The sequence below is a fragment of the Bufo gargarizans genome, chromosome 8 (genome assembly GCF_014858855.1).
Source record: "Bufo gargarizans isolate SCDJY-AF-19 chromosome 8, ASM1485885v1, whole genome shotgun sequence".
In the NCBI taxonomy this organism is placed as follows: Eukaryota; Metazoa; Chordata; class Amphibia; order Anura; family Bufonidae; genus Bufo; species Bufo gargarizans.
Window position 1 is genome coordinate 47,786,735 of NC_058087.1, and position 22,030 is coordinate 47,808,764.

General features: G+C 45.8%; 1 protein-coding gene across 2 annotated transcripts in view; it reads right to left on the reverse strand.

The window, feature by feature from the left end:
• Positions 1-726: 726 nt before the first annotated feature.
• Positions 727-22,030, reverse strand: part of LOC122944563 (minichromosome maintenance complex component 3 associated protein) — a 56,882-nt gene continuing 35,578 nt past the window's right edge. For both annotated transcript variants that reach the window (XM_044302965.1, XM_044302967.1), the window contains exons 22-28: positions 13,101-13,338; positions 12,610-12,707; positions 11,403-11,793; positions 11,036-11,287; positions 7,479-7,599; positions 7,163-7,336; positions 727-1,400 (exon numbers count right to left, since the gene is read on the reverse strand). In XM_044302965.1, the coding sequence (XP_044158900.1) occupies positions 1,061-1,400; positions 7,163-7,336; positions 7,479-7,599; positions 11,036-11,287; positions 11,403-11,793; positions 12,610-12,707; positions 13,101-13,338 (1,614 nt within the window). In that variant the 3' untranslated portion in view covers positions 727-1,060. The remainder of the gene's footprint in view (positions 1,401-7,162; positions 7,337-7,478; positions 7,600-11,035; positions 11,288-11,402; positions 11,794-12,609; positions 12,708-13,100; positions 13,339-22,030) is intronic.

Genomic DNA, 22,030 nt, shown 5'->3' on the forward strand with positions numbered 1-22,030 from the left:
AAAACAGTTCAGCTATGTCATCCACCCTGCTACATCACACTCCAACATCAACTACCCACTTTTGCTGCATATATGTGACTTCTGCACCACCACCACCACCTGACCATGCTGCATAAGACCTGCTCATTTGGTTCTAACCGAAAATCCACCTAGCCAGGTGAGACATAACAGTATAGTCAGACCATGGATCCCAAAAGTGCAGTGACTTCTATGCCATTACCACTTACCAGAATTTGTGCCACAACCAGCAACAGATATATATTTTTTTGGTCTTATATGTAGACGCAGCACATACACATGACAATATTGCACAGCCCCATGTAACCTTTTACTAAAAAGTCCCAGTCAAAAACAGCACTACGTTCTTGACTAAAAAGAAAAGTCTTTTTTTTAGCCCTATTTTGCAGTTTCAGCCCCAGTTTGAGGTGAAACGTCATAAAATGTGCGAATAAAGCCTTTTATTTATTTTTGCTAAAATCAAGAACGTAGTGCTGCCCTTCTGTGTTGTAGTTTTGTTCTGTGGACTACCCTTGCCTGTCTCCAATGGTGAAGTATATAACAGTGATGCTTGTTTCTTTTGTGTCCGATTTTGTGTCTGATTTTTAAAGAAAGATTTTTTATTTTCCTGCTATGACCTGTCCCAGTTTTTGATTGTTAACTAAGACCATAATAGGTAATGTGGGGCTAATGTTGAAAGACTGTATCCTCTATCATTGTACAGACACATTAATTTTACATAATTTAATACAAAACAAAATGTAATAAAATATAATGCATTTAGGAACACATGTTACACTACATATGCAGAAAGCATTTTCTATTCCCTATTATATTTACAAGCTGATAATTATTTTAAGGTCTGGTTAATTATTTTGCCATGCTTACAGTTTGAATTTCAAATTCCAAAATATACAAAGACATACCGACTATTACATTTTGTGTTGTTCTAATAAAGAAATTGCAACTTTCGAAAAACACACACTTAGAAAATATATCAGCTAACATTTAAAAAAAAAAATCAGATCCTGTATGATCATAATTGTATGTTTATGGGGTACATTTACTTTGGTGAACTGCTCCCTTGCTCAATTTTGCCCACATCGAGCAAGGTGCTAAGGTGTAAGCTGAAAGCGATATCCTCCTGTTGATTCCCTCTTAACTTCATATTTAACTCCTTTATTCTGTCTTTCACAGATGGTCTTAGTGAGGGGGAGCGCACAGTATGGTCTGGCTTGGTTGGCGAATACATAGCACTGTGTGTGGATGACTTCTGCAGGGCTGGTGCAATAATGGAATTTTCTAAAGAAGCTGACAAAGAAGGAATGGGTAGGTATAACGGCAGGCAAAGCGATGCATTTAGGGGTTCATCCAGAAGTAGATGCTGCAGTTTTTCATTAAATCTGAAATTATAAATTCACACATTAGTTCAAGTTATTTCACAAACATTTTAAGTTCTTAAAAATTAAATAAATGCTGACTGCTGTGACCCCACCAATAATAAGTATGGGAAGAAAGTCATCAATCAGCAGTGGGTGGATGGGGTTCGTGCATGTGTTCTAATTTGGAACAGGAGAGTAAACCGCTGCCAGGTACCTCTGGTGGTGGCTTATCATCCCTGAGAACAACAAAAGGATTGGTAATGTTAGGATCCAACAACCTGCTCCTTTTCACTCTTAACCCTTTAGGACACAGCCTTATTTCACCTTAAGGACCAGGCCATGTTTTGCAAATCTGACCAGTGTCACTTAGGGCAAGCAAAGCAGGAAAGGGAAGTGGATGTTATTCTCCATCTTAAGACAAACGATCTGGCTTGCAATGAGGTTTCAAAGGTGAAAGAAGCTTTTCACACACTTGGAAAGGATATACGGGAGGTTGCATCAACTGTTTCATTCTCTGCAGTTTTGCCTGTGCATAACCTTCAGCATGACAGGAAGATGCGCATTAAGGAATTCAATGTATGGCTTGGTGAATGGTGTCTGAACCAAGGGTTTGGCTTTGTGTCTCATGGTAACTCTTGTTGGAATGGAAAAGAACTGTACAAGAAAGATGGTTTGCATCTTTCTCTCAAGGGAACGAATGTCCTTGGTGAACAGTTCCAAGTATTTGCTAAGAAGCATTTAACCGCCTCCGGACTGCCTAACGCAGATCTGTCACGCATTAGCACATCATCTCGAGAGACGCGAGATGACGCGGTTAGCCGGCCCGCGCAATGCGGGCCGGCATTTCTTCAAGGGGGGTCACGTCATCAGCTTGCCAGCCAATGATCGCGGCTGGCAAGCTGATGATTTTTAAAAAAATCCAATCAAAGGCCAGATAACAGATCATATTAGTAAATGCTCCTCTGCTGGTCCTTTTGGTCGGTTGGATCCAGCAGAGGAGCAGGCTTCACAGTGAGTACACCAAACACCACACACTAGCCCCAGATCACCCCCTGCACCCCAATTAACCCTTTGATCACCCCTTTGATCGCCCCTGTCAATCACTAGTGAAAGGAAAAAAGTGATCAGTGTAAACTGTCACTTTTTTTTTCCACTGGTATTGACTGTTAGGTTTTAGGATAGTTTAGGCCCCTTGTTAGGTAGTTTAGGGATCAGTTAGCGCCCAGCACACAGCCAAAAATTCGGCCCCTCAGACCATGTCAACCAGAAATTTGCAGATTTGTATACCCCAGAGCAAAACATCTGCGTAGACGAGTCCCTAATACATTTTACCGGGCGCCTTGGCTTCAAACAATACATCCCAAGCAGGCGCTTGGGGTCAAATTGTATAAGCTCTGTAAAAGAGCCACAGGCTATACCCACAAATTTCGTGTCTATGAGGGAAAAGATCAGACCCTGGAGCCGGTAGGTTGCCCTGACTACCTGGGGAGCAGTGGGAAGACAGTCTGGGACTTGGTGTCACCCTTATTCGGCAAGGGGTACCATCTTTATGTGGACAATTTCTACACAAGTGTGGCCCTCTTTAGGCATTTGTTTCTAGAACAGATTGGCGCCTGTGGCACCGCGCGAACTAGTCGCGCGGGCTTCCCCCAACGGCTCGTTACCACCCGTCTTGCAAGGGGGGAGAGGGCTGCATTGTGTAACGAAGAACTGCTCGCGGTGAAATGGAGAGACAAGCGTGACGTTTACATGCTCTCCTCCATTCACGCAGACACGACAATCCAAATTGAGCGAGCAACCCGTGTCATTGAAAAGCCACCATTAGTCCACGACTATAACCTTCACATGGGAGGAGTGGACTTCAATGACCAGATGTTGTCTCCGTATTTAGTTTCCCGCAGAACCAGACGCTGGTATAAGAAGGTGTCTATATATTTGATTCAATTGGCTCTGTATAATAGTTTTGTTCTCTACAGTAAGGCTGGGAGAACACGATCCTTCCTCAAATTTCAGGAAGAGATCATCGAGAACCTCCTGTACCCAGGAGGTTCCGTGGCCCCATCCACCAGTGTAGTTAGCCGTCTACACGAGCGACATTTCCCCAATGTCGTTCCTGGTACCTTAACCCAACCGTCACCCCGAAAAAGATGTCGTGTCTGTAGCAGGAGTGGAATAAGGCGTGACACCCGCTATTTCTGTCCTGACTGCCCTGACCACCCTGCCCTATGCTTAGGGGAGTGTTTCCGGAAGTACCACACACAGGTACACCTAGCATAGGGATCATCTCACCAGGACAGGCACACAGGGCTATTACGGCCCATTCACACAGAGCTGCTGCAAACGTCTCCTTTCACCTGTGACAAAGTGCATAACGCACTTCGCCACATCTTTGGGCGATTTGCGCTTTGCACATTGGAGAGGTTTGTTCTATAAAGGTAAAAAAAAAAAAAATCACCAGTAAGCAAAAAGGTTAATGTTCAGTTCAAAAAGTTAAAGTTTATATGTTCTGTTCCAAAGTTAACAAAATTATTGCGTTGCAGCCTGGTTTTTTCTTTTTTACCTTCCAGGTGGACCAACCGATCGACCAGCTGCAGCACTGATGTGCATTCTGACAGAAGCATTGCGCTGCTGTCAGATTACACGCAAGTCTGTGTATGCGGCGCTGCAAGACGAGATTTCTCCTCTGCAGTAAAAGATACGTTTGCCGAGGCATACGAGCTGAGGAGGAGGCGGCGTTCCTATGCTTTGGCAAACACTTTGTATATAAAAAAAAAAATCCCGGCAATGATTTATTCATCCACATACGAGCTAAGTGGGTATGGATGTTGGGCGGAGCTCCTATGTCCTGGCAGACGCTTTTCCCCTCTTTTTTTTTGGCAGAGATTTTTTCATTCACTTTGATCGATGCGAATGAAGAAATCTGTGCCGTTCATTTTTTTCTTTCAGCCCAGAGGCTGAACGGAAAAAAAAAATCTCATTACCTGTATGCTCAATATAAGGAGAATAGCAGAAACTCCTAATGCTGGCCATACATGTAATGATTGCAGAGACCGTCAAATGCCAGGGCAGTACAAACACCCCACAACTGACCCCATTTTGGAAAGAAGACACCCCAAGGTATTCGCTAAGGGGCATATTGAGTCCATGAAAGATTGAAATTTTTGTCCCAAGTTAGCGGAAAGTGAGACTTTGTGAGAAAAAAAAAAATCAATTTCCGCTAACTTATGCCAAAATAAAAAAAATTCTATGAACTCGCCAGGCCCCTCATTGAATACCTTGGGGTGTCTTCTTTCCAAAGTGGGGTCACATGTGGGGTATTTATACTGCCCTGGCTTTTTAGGGGCCCTAAAGCGTGAGAAGAAGTCTGGGATCCAAATGTCTAAAAATGCCCTCCTAAAAGGAATTTGGGCACCTTTGCGCATCTAGGCTGCAAAAAAGTGTCACACATGTGGTATCGCCGTACTCAGGAGAAGCTGGGAAATGTGTTTTGGGGTGTCATTTTACATATACCCATGCTGGGTGAGATAAATATCTTGGTCAAATGCCAACTTTGTATAAAAAAAAAAATGGGAAAAGTTGTCTTTTGCCAAGATAGTTCTCTAGAATTTTTTATTTTTTGTCGCAAGTTAGTGGAATATGAGACTTTGTAAGGGGGGGAAAAAAAATAAATCATCATTTTCCGTTAACTTGTGACAAAAAATAAAAAATTCTATGAACTCGCCATGCCCCTCACGGAATACCTTGGGGTGTCTTCTTTCCAAAATGGGGTCACTTGTGGCGTAGTTATACTGCCCTGGCAATTTAGGGGCCCATATGTGCGAGAAGTAGTTTGCAATCAAAATGTGTAAAAAATGGCCTGCGAAATCCGAAAGGTGCACTTTGGAATAAATAAATAAATAAACAAACAGATCCGTTTAAAAACAATGAATAACGGAACATAACAGAAGTATTGTGTCAGTTTTTTAAACAAATCAATTTTATCAGTCCATTAAAAAAAACGGAAAATATGCTTTCCGTTAGTATCTGTTGGCTTTCTGTTATTTTTAACGGATTACAAATATAACGGAATACCTAGCGGTGATGTGAACGAAGCCTTAAAGGGAGTCTGTCACCACATTTTAGCATGTTAGACCGTTAAAATAGGGTTATGTGATCCACCCAGAACATAAAAACGGTACCTTTGTTGTAGAAAACTGACTTTTCTTTTTGCCGAAAATGAACTTAAGATTATGTTCTGAGCGCTCTCAAGTGCCTAGGGCGGTCTCTCAATCCTCGGAGCCCCAGGCAGGCACCTCCTAAACGGCTCATAACCCCGCCCGCCGTGCGCCTCTGCCCGCCCGTTTACTCCCCTCCCCTGTCCTTTTCCACTGCTGCTGTGCGGTCCAAATCGCCCGCTACGATTTGGAGCGCACAGCCACAGTGGAAAAGGACAGGAAGGGGAGGGGATTAAACGGGCGGGCAAAGGCGCACGGAGGGCGGGGTTATGAGCCGTTTAGGAGGTGCCTGCCTGGGGCTCCGAGGATTTTATGTTCTAGGTGGATCACATAACCCTATTTTAACGGTCTAACATGCTAAAATGTGGTGACAGACTCCCTTTAACTTAGGGTACTTTCACAATAGAATTTTTATTTTCCGGAGTTAAGTTCCGTCACAGTTTTATCCTAATGCATTCTGAATGGAGAGCATTCCATTCAGGATGCATCAGTTCAGTCACTCTTGCATTTTTTGGCCAGAGAAAATACAGCAGCATGCTGCAGTTTTCTCTCCGGCCAAAAATCCTGAACACTTGCCGGAATGCCGGATCTGGCATTAATTTACATCGAAATGTATTAGTGCCGGATCCGGCATTAAGTGTTCCGGCAAAACTGATCCAGTTAAAAATGCGAAACAATAAATAAATACCGGATCCGTTTTTTCAGGATGACACCGGAGAGATGGATCCGGTATTTCAATGCATTTGTCAGAAGGATGACAAATGCCATCCGTTTGCATCCAGATTGCCGATCCGGCAGGCAATTCTGGTGACGGAACTGCCTGATGGAATCCTCTACCGCAAGTTCCGAAAGTACCCTAACATCCATCCATCATTCTTTTTTTCTTGTCTTTTTATTGTTCCTGGCTGGTGCTCCTGTAAACCATGTCTATGGATTGTTTTGGTAACTCTGGCCCCCATATATGACATAGAAAAGGGCTCAATAGGCTCCCTCAGTCTGCTAGCAGTATGCACGCCCGTCCCGTTTTCTACTGCGCAGACTCCACAGAGTATTTGGCATCTGCGCAGAAGAAATAATTCTCTGCCTCCAGTGACCCAGCTTCAGAAGCAAGGAAAAAGAGAGCTTTCATACCGTTAAAGCCTGCTATGCTGGATGCTCACATTTTTTAGCTGTGCTCTGGTTAGGACACTGGAGGCAGAGAATTGTTTCTACTGCGCAGATGATGAACAATTCATGTGGAGTCTGCGCAGTACAAAATGGGAAGGAAGCACGCAATGCCAGCAGGATAGGGGAGCCTATGCAGTCATACTCTATGATGTCATATATGCAGGTCAGACTTATCAAAGCAACCCATAGGTGCTATCAAGCCAGGAATAGTTAAAAATAAAGAATCTGGATGGATGTTAGTGAGGACAACTTAAACAGTGACACAGACTGAGTAACCAAAATTGGAAAGTGGCCAACCTCTAAAGCTGTTAGGAAAGTCAGGAGGCCCCCTTACACATTACAGTCAACAGGTTCAGCTGACATTAATCTAATGTGTATGGCCAGTTTAAGTGTGAATATTACCTTGCATCCTCCTCTTTTTCTGCTAAAAGAGAGCGGTTTAGTTGTGACGGAAGAGACTCCAGATCAGACAGCTCTGGAGTTCGCAAAAGTTTCTGTGTATCCTTTTCACTTGGTACAAAGACAGAGTGCGGAGTCTGGGGTGTCTGTGAGGAATGCTCCCTAGTACTCTGAGGGCTGCAATGAGAGAAGAAGAGGAAAAAAAAAAAAACACAATAGTTCATTTGTAGCACAAGAATACTAAAGTATAATACAATATACCTACTGGCATTATTTAGGTTTTCATTCCACACGTTGATATACAGATAAATACATTTACCTGTCGGCTGTTACTAGTACATTCTGATGCGTGGAGAGACGAGCATTTTCCCATGTATCAGGGTAAGTAAAGTTTTTTAAATCTTCTTCAAAGAAATAGACATAAAGATCTTCTTGGGCAACTGTGGAGAAAGAAATAATGGTAATGTTATACTTCAGATTAATATCTACCTTTACTTATTTTAGTCATTAAAATCTAGCCGCTTTGGAGAAAAAAGAAATAATTTACTATTGTTTTCACTTTTTCCAGATTAATATTGCACTGCCTCCTGTTAACAGATCCAACATTCTTATTAGTACGTAGGTGCATAAATATGTCATGAAGTATATAAGCTGTAAGACAAAATGAGCCATTGATTACCCCCTGCCTAAATTAAGTCCAATAACCACTTTCCTGCCTTATCGAATGATTCCAAAGTTCTCCAGGAGAGCCTACTCACAATTCTCTATCGTATAGAATCTTTGTGCAGGGGCAAGTAAAGCATGCAATATCTATCTCTATAGATGTAGGATGAGATTTGTTGACTACTTTACCTACCCCATGACAAACATTTTTGAGAGTTTGCCATTCACAGTATAAGGCCTCATGCACACGACTGTCCATATTGCAGTCTGGAAACCAGAGATTTGGCTAACTTCTGTGTGTAATCCGCATTTTTTTTCTCATCACTACATCCACAATACACACAAGAATACGGCATATTCTATAATTTGCAGGATGGACATACGAATGCGGACAGTACACGGATGACATCCCATATGCTGCTTTTTTTTTTTTTGGCAGACCCATAGAAATGGAGTCCATGTGCAATCTGCAAAATATGGTTGTGTGCATTAGCCTTAAAAGTGACAGATCTTGATGCTGTACTCCGGTTCAAGGAAATGTTGGTCTGATTTCTCATCCGTATCATTGGGGGACACAGACTTGACCTTGGGTATAGCTGTTGCCACTAGGAGGCGGACACTAAGCGCAAAAGTGTATGCTCCTCCCTCCAGCTATACCCTTCCTACAGGGACTAAGCTAAATCAGTTTTAGCTTAGTGTCTGTAGGAGGCAGGTCTGATGATTTTTCCATTTTTGATTTTTTTCCAGCTGGATAACAAGGCAGTCCTAGCTGCCTGCATCCCCACCCAGAAGACGGGAGAACAGGAGGTCCCCAAGTCCTCTGCTCGTTCCAGGTCTCCAGAAGACAAGGAGGACCAGAGGTTCCCAAAGCCTCTGCATCCCGCCAGCTTTCTGGTCATCATGGCCGCCACAATAAGTTTCCGGTGTAGCGGCCCTCCCCAAGGGGCCACACACCGAAGGTGTGGGGGGGGAGCAGAACACGCCAGACGTTTCTGGCCCAAACAGCCCCCTTCGTCCTCACCCTTCCCCTTTTCAGGTTACCTTTAGTGAATGGCCCCCACCAATGCTTATCCCCTCCATGTACACATCTCTTACCGGGAGTGCGGGGGGTGAAGGGAGGCCCACTGTGCCCACAATGCCTCCTTCCTACGAACCCCTCTCTCCTTATTGCAGGGTTCCGATCCAGTCCTTCGCCGGGGCCACTTGTAATTGAGGCCCCGGCTTCTCTGCGGCCTACTCTCGCTCCGGGTCCCCACGGGCTCTTCACACCCGGCCGAGGTTCCTAGCGCCTGCACCGCTGTTAGGAAAGCGAGTGGGGTTTCGGGGGGCTGGGGCGAGGCCTCTTTAGAAGGGACAGAGGGATCGGGCCTGCGCCTTCCGCGTTATAGCTCGGGGGTGACTCCATTTTGGGGGCGGGCCTTGAAGTTCCCTCAGCTTCCCCCTCCTTGCTCTGTGTCCTGGTGTGAATTCTTAACTCCCTCAAAAGGGAAAGTTCTTTTTCAGAGGGATTTGGTTTCACTCTCTGCGGTAAGGACCTTTCTGCAGGGAGTTGCACACGCTGCACCCCCTTACCGTCTTGTGTTAAATACTTGGGATCTTAATCTAGTGCTCATCACTCTCCAGTCTTCACTGTTTGAGCCTTTGCAGCAGGTTTCCCTTCGCTTCCTGTCCTACAAGGTGGCCTTTTTGGTGGCAATCACTTCCATCCGTAGGGTGTCGGAACTAGCGGCTCTTTCCTGTCGGTCGCCCTTCCTGATCCTCTATCAGGACAAAGTAGTCCTTCGCCCTGTTCAGACCTTCCTTCCGAAGGTTGTGTCGGCATTCCCTCTCAATAAAGATCATTCTACCTTCCTTTTGTCCTGCCCAGTCTCATCCTCGTGAACAATAGCTCCACACTCTGGATTTGAAACGAGCCGTTCACATCCATCTGTCCCAGAAGTCATCTATTCGACAGACGGATTCTCTATTCATCAGAGGGGCCGAGATGAGGACTGGCTGCATTGAAAACTTCCATTACCCGATAGATTTGTTTGGCCATTGTGAAAGCGTACCGCATCAATGACCGGGACCCACCCTTTCGGGTTACTGCTCATTCTGCTCGAGCAGTAGGGGCCTCTTGGGCAGTATATCACAGGGCTTCAGCCCTTCAGGTATGCAAAGCGGCTACCTGGTCGTCTTTGCACAACTTTTCAAAATTTTACAGAGTACACGCCTTTGCGTCTTCTGACCCTTCTCCGGGGCGTAGAGTTGTGCAGACAGCGGTTCTCTGATTGGCAGGAGGATTTTTTGTTATGCCCACCCTTGGGACTGCTCTAACATCCCACGGTCGAGTCTGTGTACCCCAATGATACGGAAAAATCTGTTTCTCTTCCGTTCATTGGGGTTCATAGTTTTCCATGAGCGGTAAGGTGACAAGAGGTTGTGTCATCTTAGACATGGATGGCATATCCCAGAACAGGCCTCTGAAAGTATATGCCTTCAAAGTCAGATGGGTGCTGGTCCCCCCTCTAAGACCAGCACCTAACTCCAGAACAGGCACCCGAAAATGAAGCAGAGCACATTCATTTTTGTCGAAGCACCAGAAATAGCTGAGTGAGCATAGAAATGGAAAGCACAATGTGCAAGCACATCCACCATTCCAGTCACTTCTATGGGACTGCTTGAGACAGCCGAGCCAGTGTTCGGCTATTTTTAGCAGCCACGTAGAAATGAATGGCGGGTGGTTGTGCATGCGTGGCTGCTCTCCGCTTACTTCGGGGGTCCTGTTGTGGAGATAGAGTGATGTGGGTCCCAAACCTATCTGACATTGGTGGTATATCCTAGCAATATGCCACCAATTTCTAAGATGAGACAACCCCTTTGATGCCTGGCATACAAATGAAATGCTTATTCATCCAAAACGTATTTCTCAAAGGGAATAAGCTTATCTTCAAGAGGACAAAGGATTGAGCATCTTGAAATCCCACAATCTCAATCTGTCTTTCCTTGGAAACATGTGCTATCAGAATACAGTAATGAGGCACCCATATCCATTAGATAACTGGTAGAGTTGGTTGACTAATCTGTATACAGCCTGTATCTGTAGCAGACTGTCTGGAATAAATCTGTGCCTTTCTCCATCTGCCATATAGGCAAACTATTTAAAATGCTTTAAGTTTCGTGAAGATTTTATATAATACAAGCATTATTCTTATGCAGACCATAAAGTTTTACCTTTAGAATCGGAAAGTAACGGAGGGTCCCAGGCTCTTAGTTTGTGATTGATGCAAAGAGCAATTATCTCATCCCAAGGAATGTCTTGCACAGATGGTGTGAAGCCTGCAATGCCTTCCTTCGCAAACCATTGTTTCTTTATGCGACCGAGAAGGAGCTGAACTTCAGAGAATAATAGAGGAAGACCTGATGGGGACCGTGTGATCTGTGACACGTAGTCCATAATCATGGAACAGACAGGACCCCAAGGAGCTGTCAGAAAGATATCACAGTAATATTTCAGAGGATTAATAAACTCTATAATGAAATGTCACATCTATGCAGAAATACTTTTTGCTGTAACATTAGAAAACCCAACTTTTCTCACCTCCTTGTGGAGGTCTGTCCATTTGTGGAAGCTGAAAACAACGTACTGCCTTCTTCAGCCACGCAAGATGGCCAGGACTGTTCCAGTCAGTAGGTGGCATTAGAGAGCTGCCACTAGAACATGTAAACTCTGTTACAGGCCAGGACAGTTCAGTGAGTTGCTCAGAAGAAACTGCCTCTGCTAGGAATGAAATGGTATTATTGTACAAGTCAATGATGGCAGCAGGATCCTGTGCGGGAAGTCCAGATTTCTTTCTTTCCATCTTATCGTGATAAAAGGCATTACTGAATGCACTGCACACACCATCCTCTATGTATTGTCGGAAAGGGAGACTGCGCAATTCCAAAGAACGTGGGCAGTGGGACAGCAGAAACTGTACAGCAGATGAGACCTGAGGAAATACAAAGCCAAAAAAAGTGTCAGCCACTGAAGTAATACAGTATAAACAAAGCTGTAAATTGGATTTTTATTTAAAAAAATTAAATAAAAAATAATTCATCTCCCAACTCAGCGGCCCATACTGCTTTGAACAAGCACGGCATAGCTGTAATGTTACTGAGGGGAGCTGCTACTAAAAGTTTCCAAGTTCAGGATAGAAAGTGTCTAGAATCAAGAATCTTGTCTCATATGTTCCTAATTAGGCTGTTTATTGGTGCCATAAGTGTGCCTTCACACGCAACAAAATTCTGTGACTGAAAATCAGTTCCATTCACCTTAATGGGGCTTGCAGAAATCCATCAGCATGCTACCCCATTCAAATGAATGGAACCAATTTTCTGCCACAAAATCTGCTGCGTTTCAAGGCACCCTAACCCAGCTGATCTCAGTGCCTTAAGTGGACTACCGCATGGCACAGTCATGGCGCAGTTGCAATGAATAATTAGTACCGCATTTATAGTTGGTCTACACCCGCAACAATACAGACTGATTAAATACTAAGTTCCTAATTAGTTTTATTACACTCGACTGCAGCCTGCACGTATGGTCGTACTCTAATGGTTTTACACCTTGTGGAAACAGGTGAGCCAGAGTGCCCATCTTTTTCCCCAATACCCTCAGGTGAAAATGAGAAAGCTACATGCTGTGTAAAGGGAGGCACAGAGCTCTTGTTCTTCTGAAAGGTGGGATCAATACGTCACACATTTAGGACTTGTCCTATATGCCATGAATATAATTTGTAATACTCCTTTAATATTATAAATCTTACCATGTTTGTTCCTTTCATGTCATTGATGCCATCAGGTATGGAGAACACATTATAATCTGATATTAGTCCGGATGTCACTAGGTCAGAAATATTAAGTTCTGAAAGTAAAAAAGACAAAGATGTTAAACTGTGATATAAAAGATTTATTATCCATTATTGCAACTTTTATACAGACATAACCATAGGTTTTCAAAAGTGTTCCACATTACTCTAGTTTTGGGAAAAAATGGTTTACATGGCTGGTTCTCAACAAGTACAGGATAGAGCAGGGGTAGGCAACCTCCGGCACTCCAGCTGATGTGAAACTACAACTCCCAGCAAGCATACTTCCTCATCTCTTCTCAGAACTCTCATAGAAATTAATGGAGCATGCTAGGAATTGTAGCTGGAGTGCCATTGCTGACCCTGGGATAGAGGATTCAGGACTTCTGCAAAATTGCATGCTGCTACGCAATAAACTGCCAGTTAAATCATTGATAATGTACACTCGCCTTTTTCTACAACGGTCTCTGGATCGGAGTAAGATGAAGGAACCAGAACAGCAAGACTTGGGGGTGGCTTAAACGGTTTAGCTTGGAGGAGCTGCTTCAGCTGCAGTAATGCTTCGATCTGACAGACATCTGAATCAGACTGCGCTGGCAAGAGGAGGACAATACCACTTGTTCCCAATAACTGGTTTTGAAGCTCAACCTGCTCCAACTCATTTTCTGTCAGAGGGCCATGTACAGTCTATAGGAGGAAAATATATAGAGATGCACAAGTCAAAGTGAAGCCATTAAATATAATTTGAAAGAATTTACAACTGATCAACAATTCCTTCCATCAACCATTGTTTTTCTCTTTACACATGACTAACCCGTAGGATACCATACATGTACGGTGCTGGAAACTGGGACACGGGTCCGGCAGTCACCGATAGCAGGTCCCCTGCTGTATGCATCTGGCATTGGTGAAAACACAGATGCCAGTGCATTAACCCTTGCACTGCTGCAGTCAGTGCTGACCGCGGCACGTGCGGTATCCTGACGGGTGCGGGATGTCCATCAGGTCCCCGCACTGCTGTGACGGGGACCTGATGGCAGGGAAGACAGCCTGATGCCTTCCTTAGGCATCATGGCTGCCTTCCGTGAGAGTAGGAAGCTGTAAGTGTATTACAGTGTGTAATACACTTACAGCCAATGCATTACAATACAGATGTATTGTAATGCATTGTAAAGGGGATCAGACCCCCAAAAGTTGAAGTCCCAGAGTGGGACAAAAAAGTAAAAGTGTAAAAAAAAAAAAATATTTAGTTTTAGGATTTAATTTTTTTAAGTTTCAATGAAGAAAAGTAACATTATGTATTGCCACGTCCGTATCGATCGGCTATAAAAATATCACATGATCCACCCAGTCAGGTGAACACCATAAAAAAATAAAAACAAAAAAACTGTCAAAAAATACAATTTTCTGGTCACTGCCTCACAAAAAGTGTAATACCAAGGATCAAAAAGTCTTATGTACCCCAAAATGGTACCAATCAAACAGTCACCTCATCCTGCAAAAAATTAGCCCTAACCTAAGACAATCGAAAGTAATAGGGCTCTCAGAAAATGGAAACACAAAAAAGGAGATTTTTTGTGAAACTCACCTGTAAAATCTTTTTCTCGACTTTTCCATTGGGGGACACAGACCATGGGTATAGCTTAGAGGTATTAGTAGGAGGGACACTATGCAAATACAAAAGAGCTCCTCCTCCTCGGGCTATACCCCCCGACTCCACCAGGAGAAACTCAGGCGTTGCAAAAGCAGTAGGAGACAAGAAAAAATAATGGAAGCCATCGGACCAAAGCCCATGAGGTCCAACCACAAACAGAAGATGAACTGAACCCCCCCCCCCCCCCCCCTGCAACAGGCAGAATGGGGGGGGAGCTGTGTCCCCCAATGGAAAGGTCGAGAAAAAAGATTTTACAGGTGAGTTTCACTAAAAAATCTCCTTTTCTCTTACTTTTTTCCATTGGGGGACACAGACCATGGGACGTCCTAAAGCAGTCCATGGGGTGGGAAAAAATAACAGAACCGCCAGGAGGAACGTCCAACGGTCAAACAGGAACCACAGCCTGCAAAACCCTGCGGCCAAAGACAGCATCAGCCGAAGCCAGTGAATGCAACTGATAGAACTTCGTAAAAGGCATGTAAGGACGACCAGGTGGCCGTCTTACACAGCTGAGACGCAGAGGCACGATTTCGCCTTGCCCAGGAAGCCCCAACCGCCCTAGTGGAGTGAGCTTTAATCCGAGCCGGGGGAACCCTACCACGAGCGCGTTAAGCCGCGGAAATAGCCGAGCTGATCCATCGCGCCACAGTGATCTTGGAGGCCGCCAGACCCTTACGAGGTCCCTCAGGAATCACAAAGAGGGAATCTGAACGGCGGACGGAAGCGGTAGCAGTGAGATACACTTTCAAGGCCCGGACGACATCCAGGGAATGTAGAGCGCGTTCCTTGGGGTTTGCCGGAGAAGGGCAAAAGGAGGGCAGGACAAGATCCTCGTTAAGGTGGAAGGGAAAGACCACCTTGTGCAAAAAGGAGGGAACCGGACGGAGCACAACTTTATCACCCGTCTGATGGAAGTTATGGCCACAAGGAAGACCACTTTCCAGGTGAGAAAAGTCAGGGAGACCTCTCTCAGAGGCTCGAAGGGGGCCGTCTGCAGAGCGCGCAGAACCAAATTGAGATCCCAAGGAGGCCACCCCCTGAAGAAAAGTCTTCACAGGACCCATAAGAGCAAGGGACCTCTGAAAAAAGACGGCCAGCGCCGAAACCTGACCTTTCAAGGAACTCAACAACAGTCCCATCTCAAGCGCGGACTGAAGAAACGACAGCAGGATGGAAAAACAAAGGGGAAGGAACCCCGAGTTCTCACAAAAAGTCAGGAAAGCCTTCCAGGTACGATAGTAAATCCGGGAGGAAGCCAGCTTCCTCGCACTGATCATGGTTCTAAATTACTGAATCCGAGAACCCCCTCTTCTTCAGGATGGCGGTTTCAACATCCACGCCGTTAAATGAAGAGACCATAAATTCCGGTGGAAGAGCGGGCTCTGAGACAGTAGATCCTTTCTGTTGGGAAGAGGCCATGGGGCATCCGAGCCACGTCCGAGAACCACGCGCGGCGAGGCCAATCTGGCGCGATGAGAACGGTCGGAATCCCTTTTGCCTCGATCTTGCGTAGGACCTTCGGTAGTAGAGGAAGCGGAGGTAATACATAGAGGAGGCTGAAGCCCTGCCATGGAGACACCAGCGCGTCCACCCAGTATGCCTTCGGATCCCTAGAATGAGCCAGGAACACCGGGAGCTTGTTGTTGAGCCTGGATGCCATCAAGTCCACATCCGGACAGCCCCATCTGTGGCAGATTTCTTTGAATACATCTGGATTCAGAGACCATTCGCCTGGCTCCACCTTGTTGCAGCTTAGAAAGTCTGCTGTCCAGTTGTCCACTCCTGGAATGCAAACTGCTGACAACACCGGAACATGCGACTCCGCCCACGTCAGAATTCTCGCCACCTCCTGCATCACCATCCGGCTGCGGGTCCCGTCCTGATGGTTGATGTAGGCCACAGTCGTGGCATTGTCCGATTGAATCCTTACCGGGAGGCCCGCAAGGAGAGGAGTCCAATGGGAGAGGGAGTGGAAAATCGCCCTCAGCTCCAGAATGTTGATCGGAAGACGAGATTCCGCCGCCGACCAAACCCCCTGAACCGTGCAAGACTGGAGAACGCCGCCCCAACCCAGGAGGCTGGCATCGGTAGTGACGATCGTCCAGGAGAACGGGAGGAAGGATCTTGCCGACCTCAGGTTCATCAGGGACAGCCACCAAGGGAGAGCCGCCCGAACCCGCTGAGACAAGCGGATGCGATCGTCCAGACCCCGAGAGGTCTTGTCCCAGAGGGAAAGGATCTCCTGTTGCAACAAACGAGTGTGAAACTGGGCATATGGAACAGCCTTGAAGGAGGCTACCATAAGACCCAGGACCCGCATGCACTCCTGTATGGAGAGGTACGGGGAGTGCAGCAGATGCGACACTGCCCCCTGGATCTGGGAGGACTTGGAGACTGGCAGGAATACTCTGGCGGTCGAGGTGTCCAAAATCATCCCCAGGAAGGAGAGCTTCTGGGACGGAAGGAGAGAAGACTTTGGGAAATTTATCAGCCAGCCGAACTGTTCCAGAGTCTGAACAGTGATCCGGACGCTGTCCTCGGCCTGCGGAAGAGAGGGGGCCTTTATCAGGATATCGTCCAGATAGGGCAGCAAAGGAATGCCCCTGGTACGAAGAAGCGCCATGAGCGGTGCCAGGATCTTGGTAAAGACCCGAGGGGCGGTCGCTAACCCGAAAGGAAGGGCGACAAACTGATAGTGTCGACCACCTATGGCGAAGCGCAGGAATCATTGGTGAGATTCTGCGATCGGGACATGCAGATAGGCGTCCTGGATGTCCACGGACGCGAGGAACTCCCCTGGAAGAAGAGAAACAATAAAGGAGCAGAGGGATTCCATTCGGAACCTCCGCACCCGCAGAAACTTGTTGAGCAGTTTTAGATCCAGGATCGGACGCACCGACCCTTCCTTCTTTGGGACCACGAACAGGTTTGAATAGAAACCTGTGCAGTGTTCCTCTGTGGGAACTGGGGTAATAACACCCCGGTCCAGAAGAGAAGAAACTGCCATCAAGAGATCCGAGGCTCACCGCCATCAGTGGAGGAATTGGAGAAAAATAAATAAAAAAATACACGTGCTGATTAGTTTGGAGAACTATGTATACCAAAAAAGGAACTGTTTAAAAAAAGTTTGAAAATATATGGTCACTATGGATTCAACACTATAATCTACAAATGTAAAGAATTGAGAGAGGGAGTGAGTGAATGAGGGATGTATAGGAATGAGTGGAAAAGGGGGGCAGAGAGAAAACAAAGTTATGTAAGGTAATTAACTTTAAGGGTCTCAGAAAAAGGAGGGTCTCTTGTATACTTCTACACGTCTACTCACTCATCTAGAACGTAACACATTTCTCATAGCTGCACGATTCTGAGTTACGGTACTGTGATATGTAAAACTATGGCAATGATTTGTCAGATATTGTGATGTGATGTCTTATACTTGCTCTTGTCCCAGGGGGTATGTTGGGGGGAGTGGGACAGTGTTCTATCTTTTGTTAAAATGGAAAATCTTTAATAAAAAGAATCTGATTTAAAAAAGAGATCCGAGGCTCGGGCCGGATCCCCCGGAACGCGAGAAGCGAAAAAACGTTCCAGCGGCCTGAACGCAAACTATCTTGTAACCCGATGTTACAATTTCTAGAGCCCAAGTGTCCTGAACATGAGCCCTCCAAACCTGCTGAAAAGAGAGCAGGCGGCCCCCCACCACGAGGGGTGGGGGCGTCCCTTCATGCGGAAGACTGCTTGGGAGCAGCAGGGTGGGCCGACTGCGCCCTCGGGCGCCAGGAAGGCTGGGGCTTAAAGGAGGGCTTCTTGCGGGAGTCCTGTGACCCCCCCCCCCCCCCGGCGGAGGAAGCAGACGACGTCCTGCTAGAAGAGAAGAGTCGAAATGACTGGGTCCGGGAACCGGAAGACCTGGTCCGAAAGGGGCGCTTGGCCCTAGGCTGTGGGAGAGGAGTACTCTTGCCCCCAGTAGCGGCAGAGATAAACTCATCAAGTTGAGCCCCAAAAAGTCTGGAACCTTCAAAAGGGAAGGTTAGCCAGAGAACACTTGGAGGAAGCGTCGGCGTCCCAAACCTTCAACCAGACCTCTCTGCGCTGAATGAAGAGGGAACCAATGTCCATGGAAGCCTCACAGAGGAACTTAGAAGCCTGAGACATCTGGAGGACCAAATGCAGAGTGTCAGCAGATGTATCCTGTTCCGCCAGGTCTTGGTGATGGCGCTGCAACCACACCGAAAGAGCTCTGGCCACCCAAGCGGAGGCAAAGGCAGGTCGCAGGGACGTGCCCGCCAGTGAGAAAATGGATTTGGACAGAGAATCTAAGCGCCTGTCCACAGCGTCCTGCAGAGAGGAGCCGTCTAGGACCGGGAGGGCCGTGTTTTTGGCTAACCTGGCCACCAGGGCATCCACCTTAGGGGGAGAGGACCACTTCTCCACACTGTCAGTCGGAAAGGGATGAAGCGTATCCATGAGTTTGGTGGCAGAAAACTTTTGGTTAGGACGGTTCCAGGCCCTGGAAACGACCATGGAAAATTCCTCATGGACAGGAAATGCGGCAGCCTCCGGTTTCTTGGACGGGAAAAGGGCGAATTCCCTCCTAGAGGAAGGAGGAGAATCCCCTTGGAGATTAAAAGTGTCACGGACAGCCGCCATTAAGTCAGCCACCATGGTGGAGAGCTTAGGCAAAGGATCCCGTTCCATGACCTCATCCGAACCGGACAATTCCCCTTCAGACTTGCGCTCCCTTGGGGGGGGGGGGAAGAGTCATCTGAACACACCTCTAGACGAGGGGGGGGGAAGCGGAGTCATCCGAGGAGGGATGCTGCAGGGGGCAGAGGGGAAGTCATACTCATCTGCTCCTGCAGTCTTCTCCCTCTGTCCTGTACCAGCAGGGCTCACCTCTTCGGACATCTGACTCATCTGAGTTCAGTACTCTGGATGGAGGGCAGCAGCAGGTGACCCAGGACCTGGTGGGATGCCGGAGCTAACAGGTCAAGCCCAGATCCACTTGTCTTCTTGGGGGATAATGGAGGCAGCCAGGCAGCGTCCAAAAGACGGTGGCGGGCACTCCATGGGGGACCAGGAAGGCGCCATGCCGACCTGCGTCCCCATCTAGAAAAACAAAAAACAAAAAGGAGTGTCATCCTCCTTCACCAGACACTAAGCAAAGACAGAGTTTCTCCTGGTGGAGTCGAGGGGTATAGCCCGAGGAGGAGGAGCTCTTTTGTATTTGCATAGTGTCCCTCCTACTAATACCTCTAAGCCAGGCATGCTCAACCTGCGGCCCTCCAGCTGTTGTAAAACTACAATTCCCACAATGCCCCGCTGTAGGCTGATAGCTGTAGGCTGTTCAGGCATGCTGGGAGTTGTAGTTTTGCAACAGCTGGAGGGCCGCAGGTTGAGCATGCCTGCTCTAAGCTATACGAGAAAACAAGATTTCATTCTGTTCAAGAATGATTTCACTGTGTAAAACTTAACAAAAATAAAAATAGACATATTAGGTATCGGCGCGTTCGTAACAATTTGCTCTATAAAAATATCACATTGTATGCCCCCTCAGGTGAACAGCAATTTTTTTGTTGTCACCTTGCCTCACAAAATGTTTAATACCAAGCGATCAAAGAGTCTTATGTACCCCAGAATGCTACCAATCAAACCGCCACCTCGCCCCCCAAAAAATGAGCCCCCACATAAGACAATCACTTAAAAAATAAAAACCAATGGCACCCGTAAACCTATCCATCAAAATATGCGCTGCAAAAGCCATATGGCGCTCCTTCCTTTCCATGTGCCCTGACAGCAGTTCACCACCACATATGGGGTATTGCCGTATTCAGGGGAAAATGGGTAAAAAATTATGGGGTGCTTTTTCTCCTGTTACCCCTTGTGAAAATAAAAAATTTGGGGCTAAAGCAACATTTTATTGGAAAACTAAACTTGCGTTTCCAAATTCCGTAAAATGCTGGGGGGGGGGGGGGTCAAAGTTCTCAGTAACCCCCTTAATATATTCTTTAAGGGGTGTCGTTTCCAAAATGGGGTCACTTTTTGAGGGTTTCCACTGAAGGGGTACGTCAGGGTCTCTTCAAATACAAAATGGTACCTATAAACCATTCTAGCAAAATCTGCCTCCAAAATCCATATGGCACTCCTTTTCTTCTGACCACTGCCACGTGCCCATAGAGCAGTTTAATGCCACATATGGGGTATTTCTGTAAACTGCAGAATCAGAGTAATATATATTGAGGTTTATTTTGCTGTTAACCCTTGCTGTTTTGCAAGAAAAACTTGATTAACATTAAAAAAATCTACCAAAAATGTGAAAATTTTAAATTTCACCTCTATTTTCCTTTAAAGCGGTTATCAGAGATATGGAGAAAAAACAAACAAAAAAAAACAACCTTATAAAACTCATCAAGACATACATATACATTAATGAAGCTTGATTTCTTAAGAGAAGAACCCATACTTACACCTTTGCATAGTTCTGTTATTCATGCTTTGTTTACATGCTGCAGCAAAGCTGTTGGGGCGTGTAACAATGACTGAGCTCTCCCTTATGAATATTTGTGTCTGAATAATCTGCCCTTCCCCGCCCCCTGCTCTGCACAACCTAACCTTGCATACAAACACAGTCACATGATCATCTCCTAGCTCACACAGGCAGAAGAGGAGATCGATAGATCTATCATATAATATAATATATATATATATATATATATATATTTTTTTTTTTATTAGAGCTGCACGATATGGGAATTTTGTGCGATTGCGATAAGGGCCTTAAAAATTGCGATAACGATATGCGATGCGATATTTTAAGGGAATTGTGCTAGAGGTCTATTTGCTTGGATTTTCAAGGCAAAAGCACACAAATTACTGATAATGTTGAAATGTAGTTATGCTTAACTCAAGAACTCAAATGCACAGTGTTTTTCAAAATAAAACATTTTACTAAATTAAATAACATTTGCATTACTGCAAAATACAAAACTTGCCATTTTCTTAATAGCAATGCACAGAACAGATAAATAGAATAGAAGAACATTTGTTCATTAAAATAACGACCTCCAGCCCATGCTCCCTCCCCATACTGTAACTGATGCATCGCTGTCCGCGCTGTGCAGCATAGCGGCCGGCGATACATCCGTGTCAGCCACGTAAAAAGTCAACCATCGCTTTATAAGACGCACTGCCATTTCCCCCCCACTTTTAGGGGGAAAAAAAGTTAGTCTTGTAAAGCGAAAAATATGGTAATATAATTGCAGCATTTTTGGGTCGGCCAATTGGCGATTACGATATATTGCAATTGCTTTGGCGATATATATTAGGCCTGCACAATCATATGTATATAGAGATATACATCAGTAAATATCTATATGTATATAGTTACTGATCTCTCTCTATGTACATACAGTTTTGATCAAAAGTTTAAGACCACAATGGAGCTTCAGGAAGTGGCTATGTCCAGGTGTTGCAGAGAGAATGCCTCATGACTGACGGCCCTCGTCTGTGTTTTTCAACAGGACAACGCTACAGTACACAATGCCCGCAGGACAAGGGAATTCTTCCAGGAGAATAACATCACTCTTTTGGCCCATCCTGCGTGTTCCCCTGTTCTAAATCCAATTGAGAACCTTTAGGGATGGATGGCAAGGTAAGTTTACAAAAATGGACAACAGTTCCAGACAGTAGATGGCCTTCGTGCGGCCGTCTCCCCCACTTGGAGAA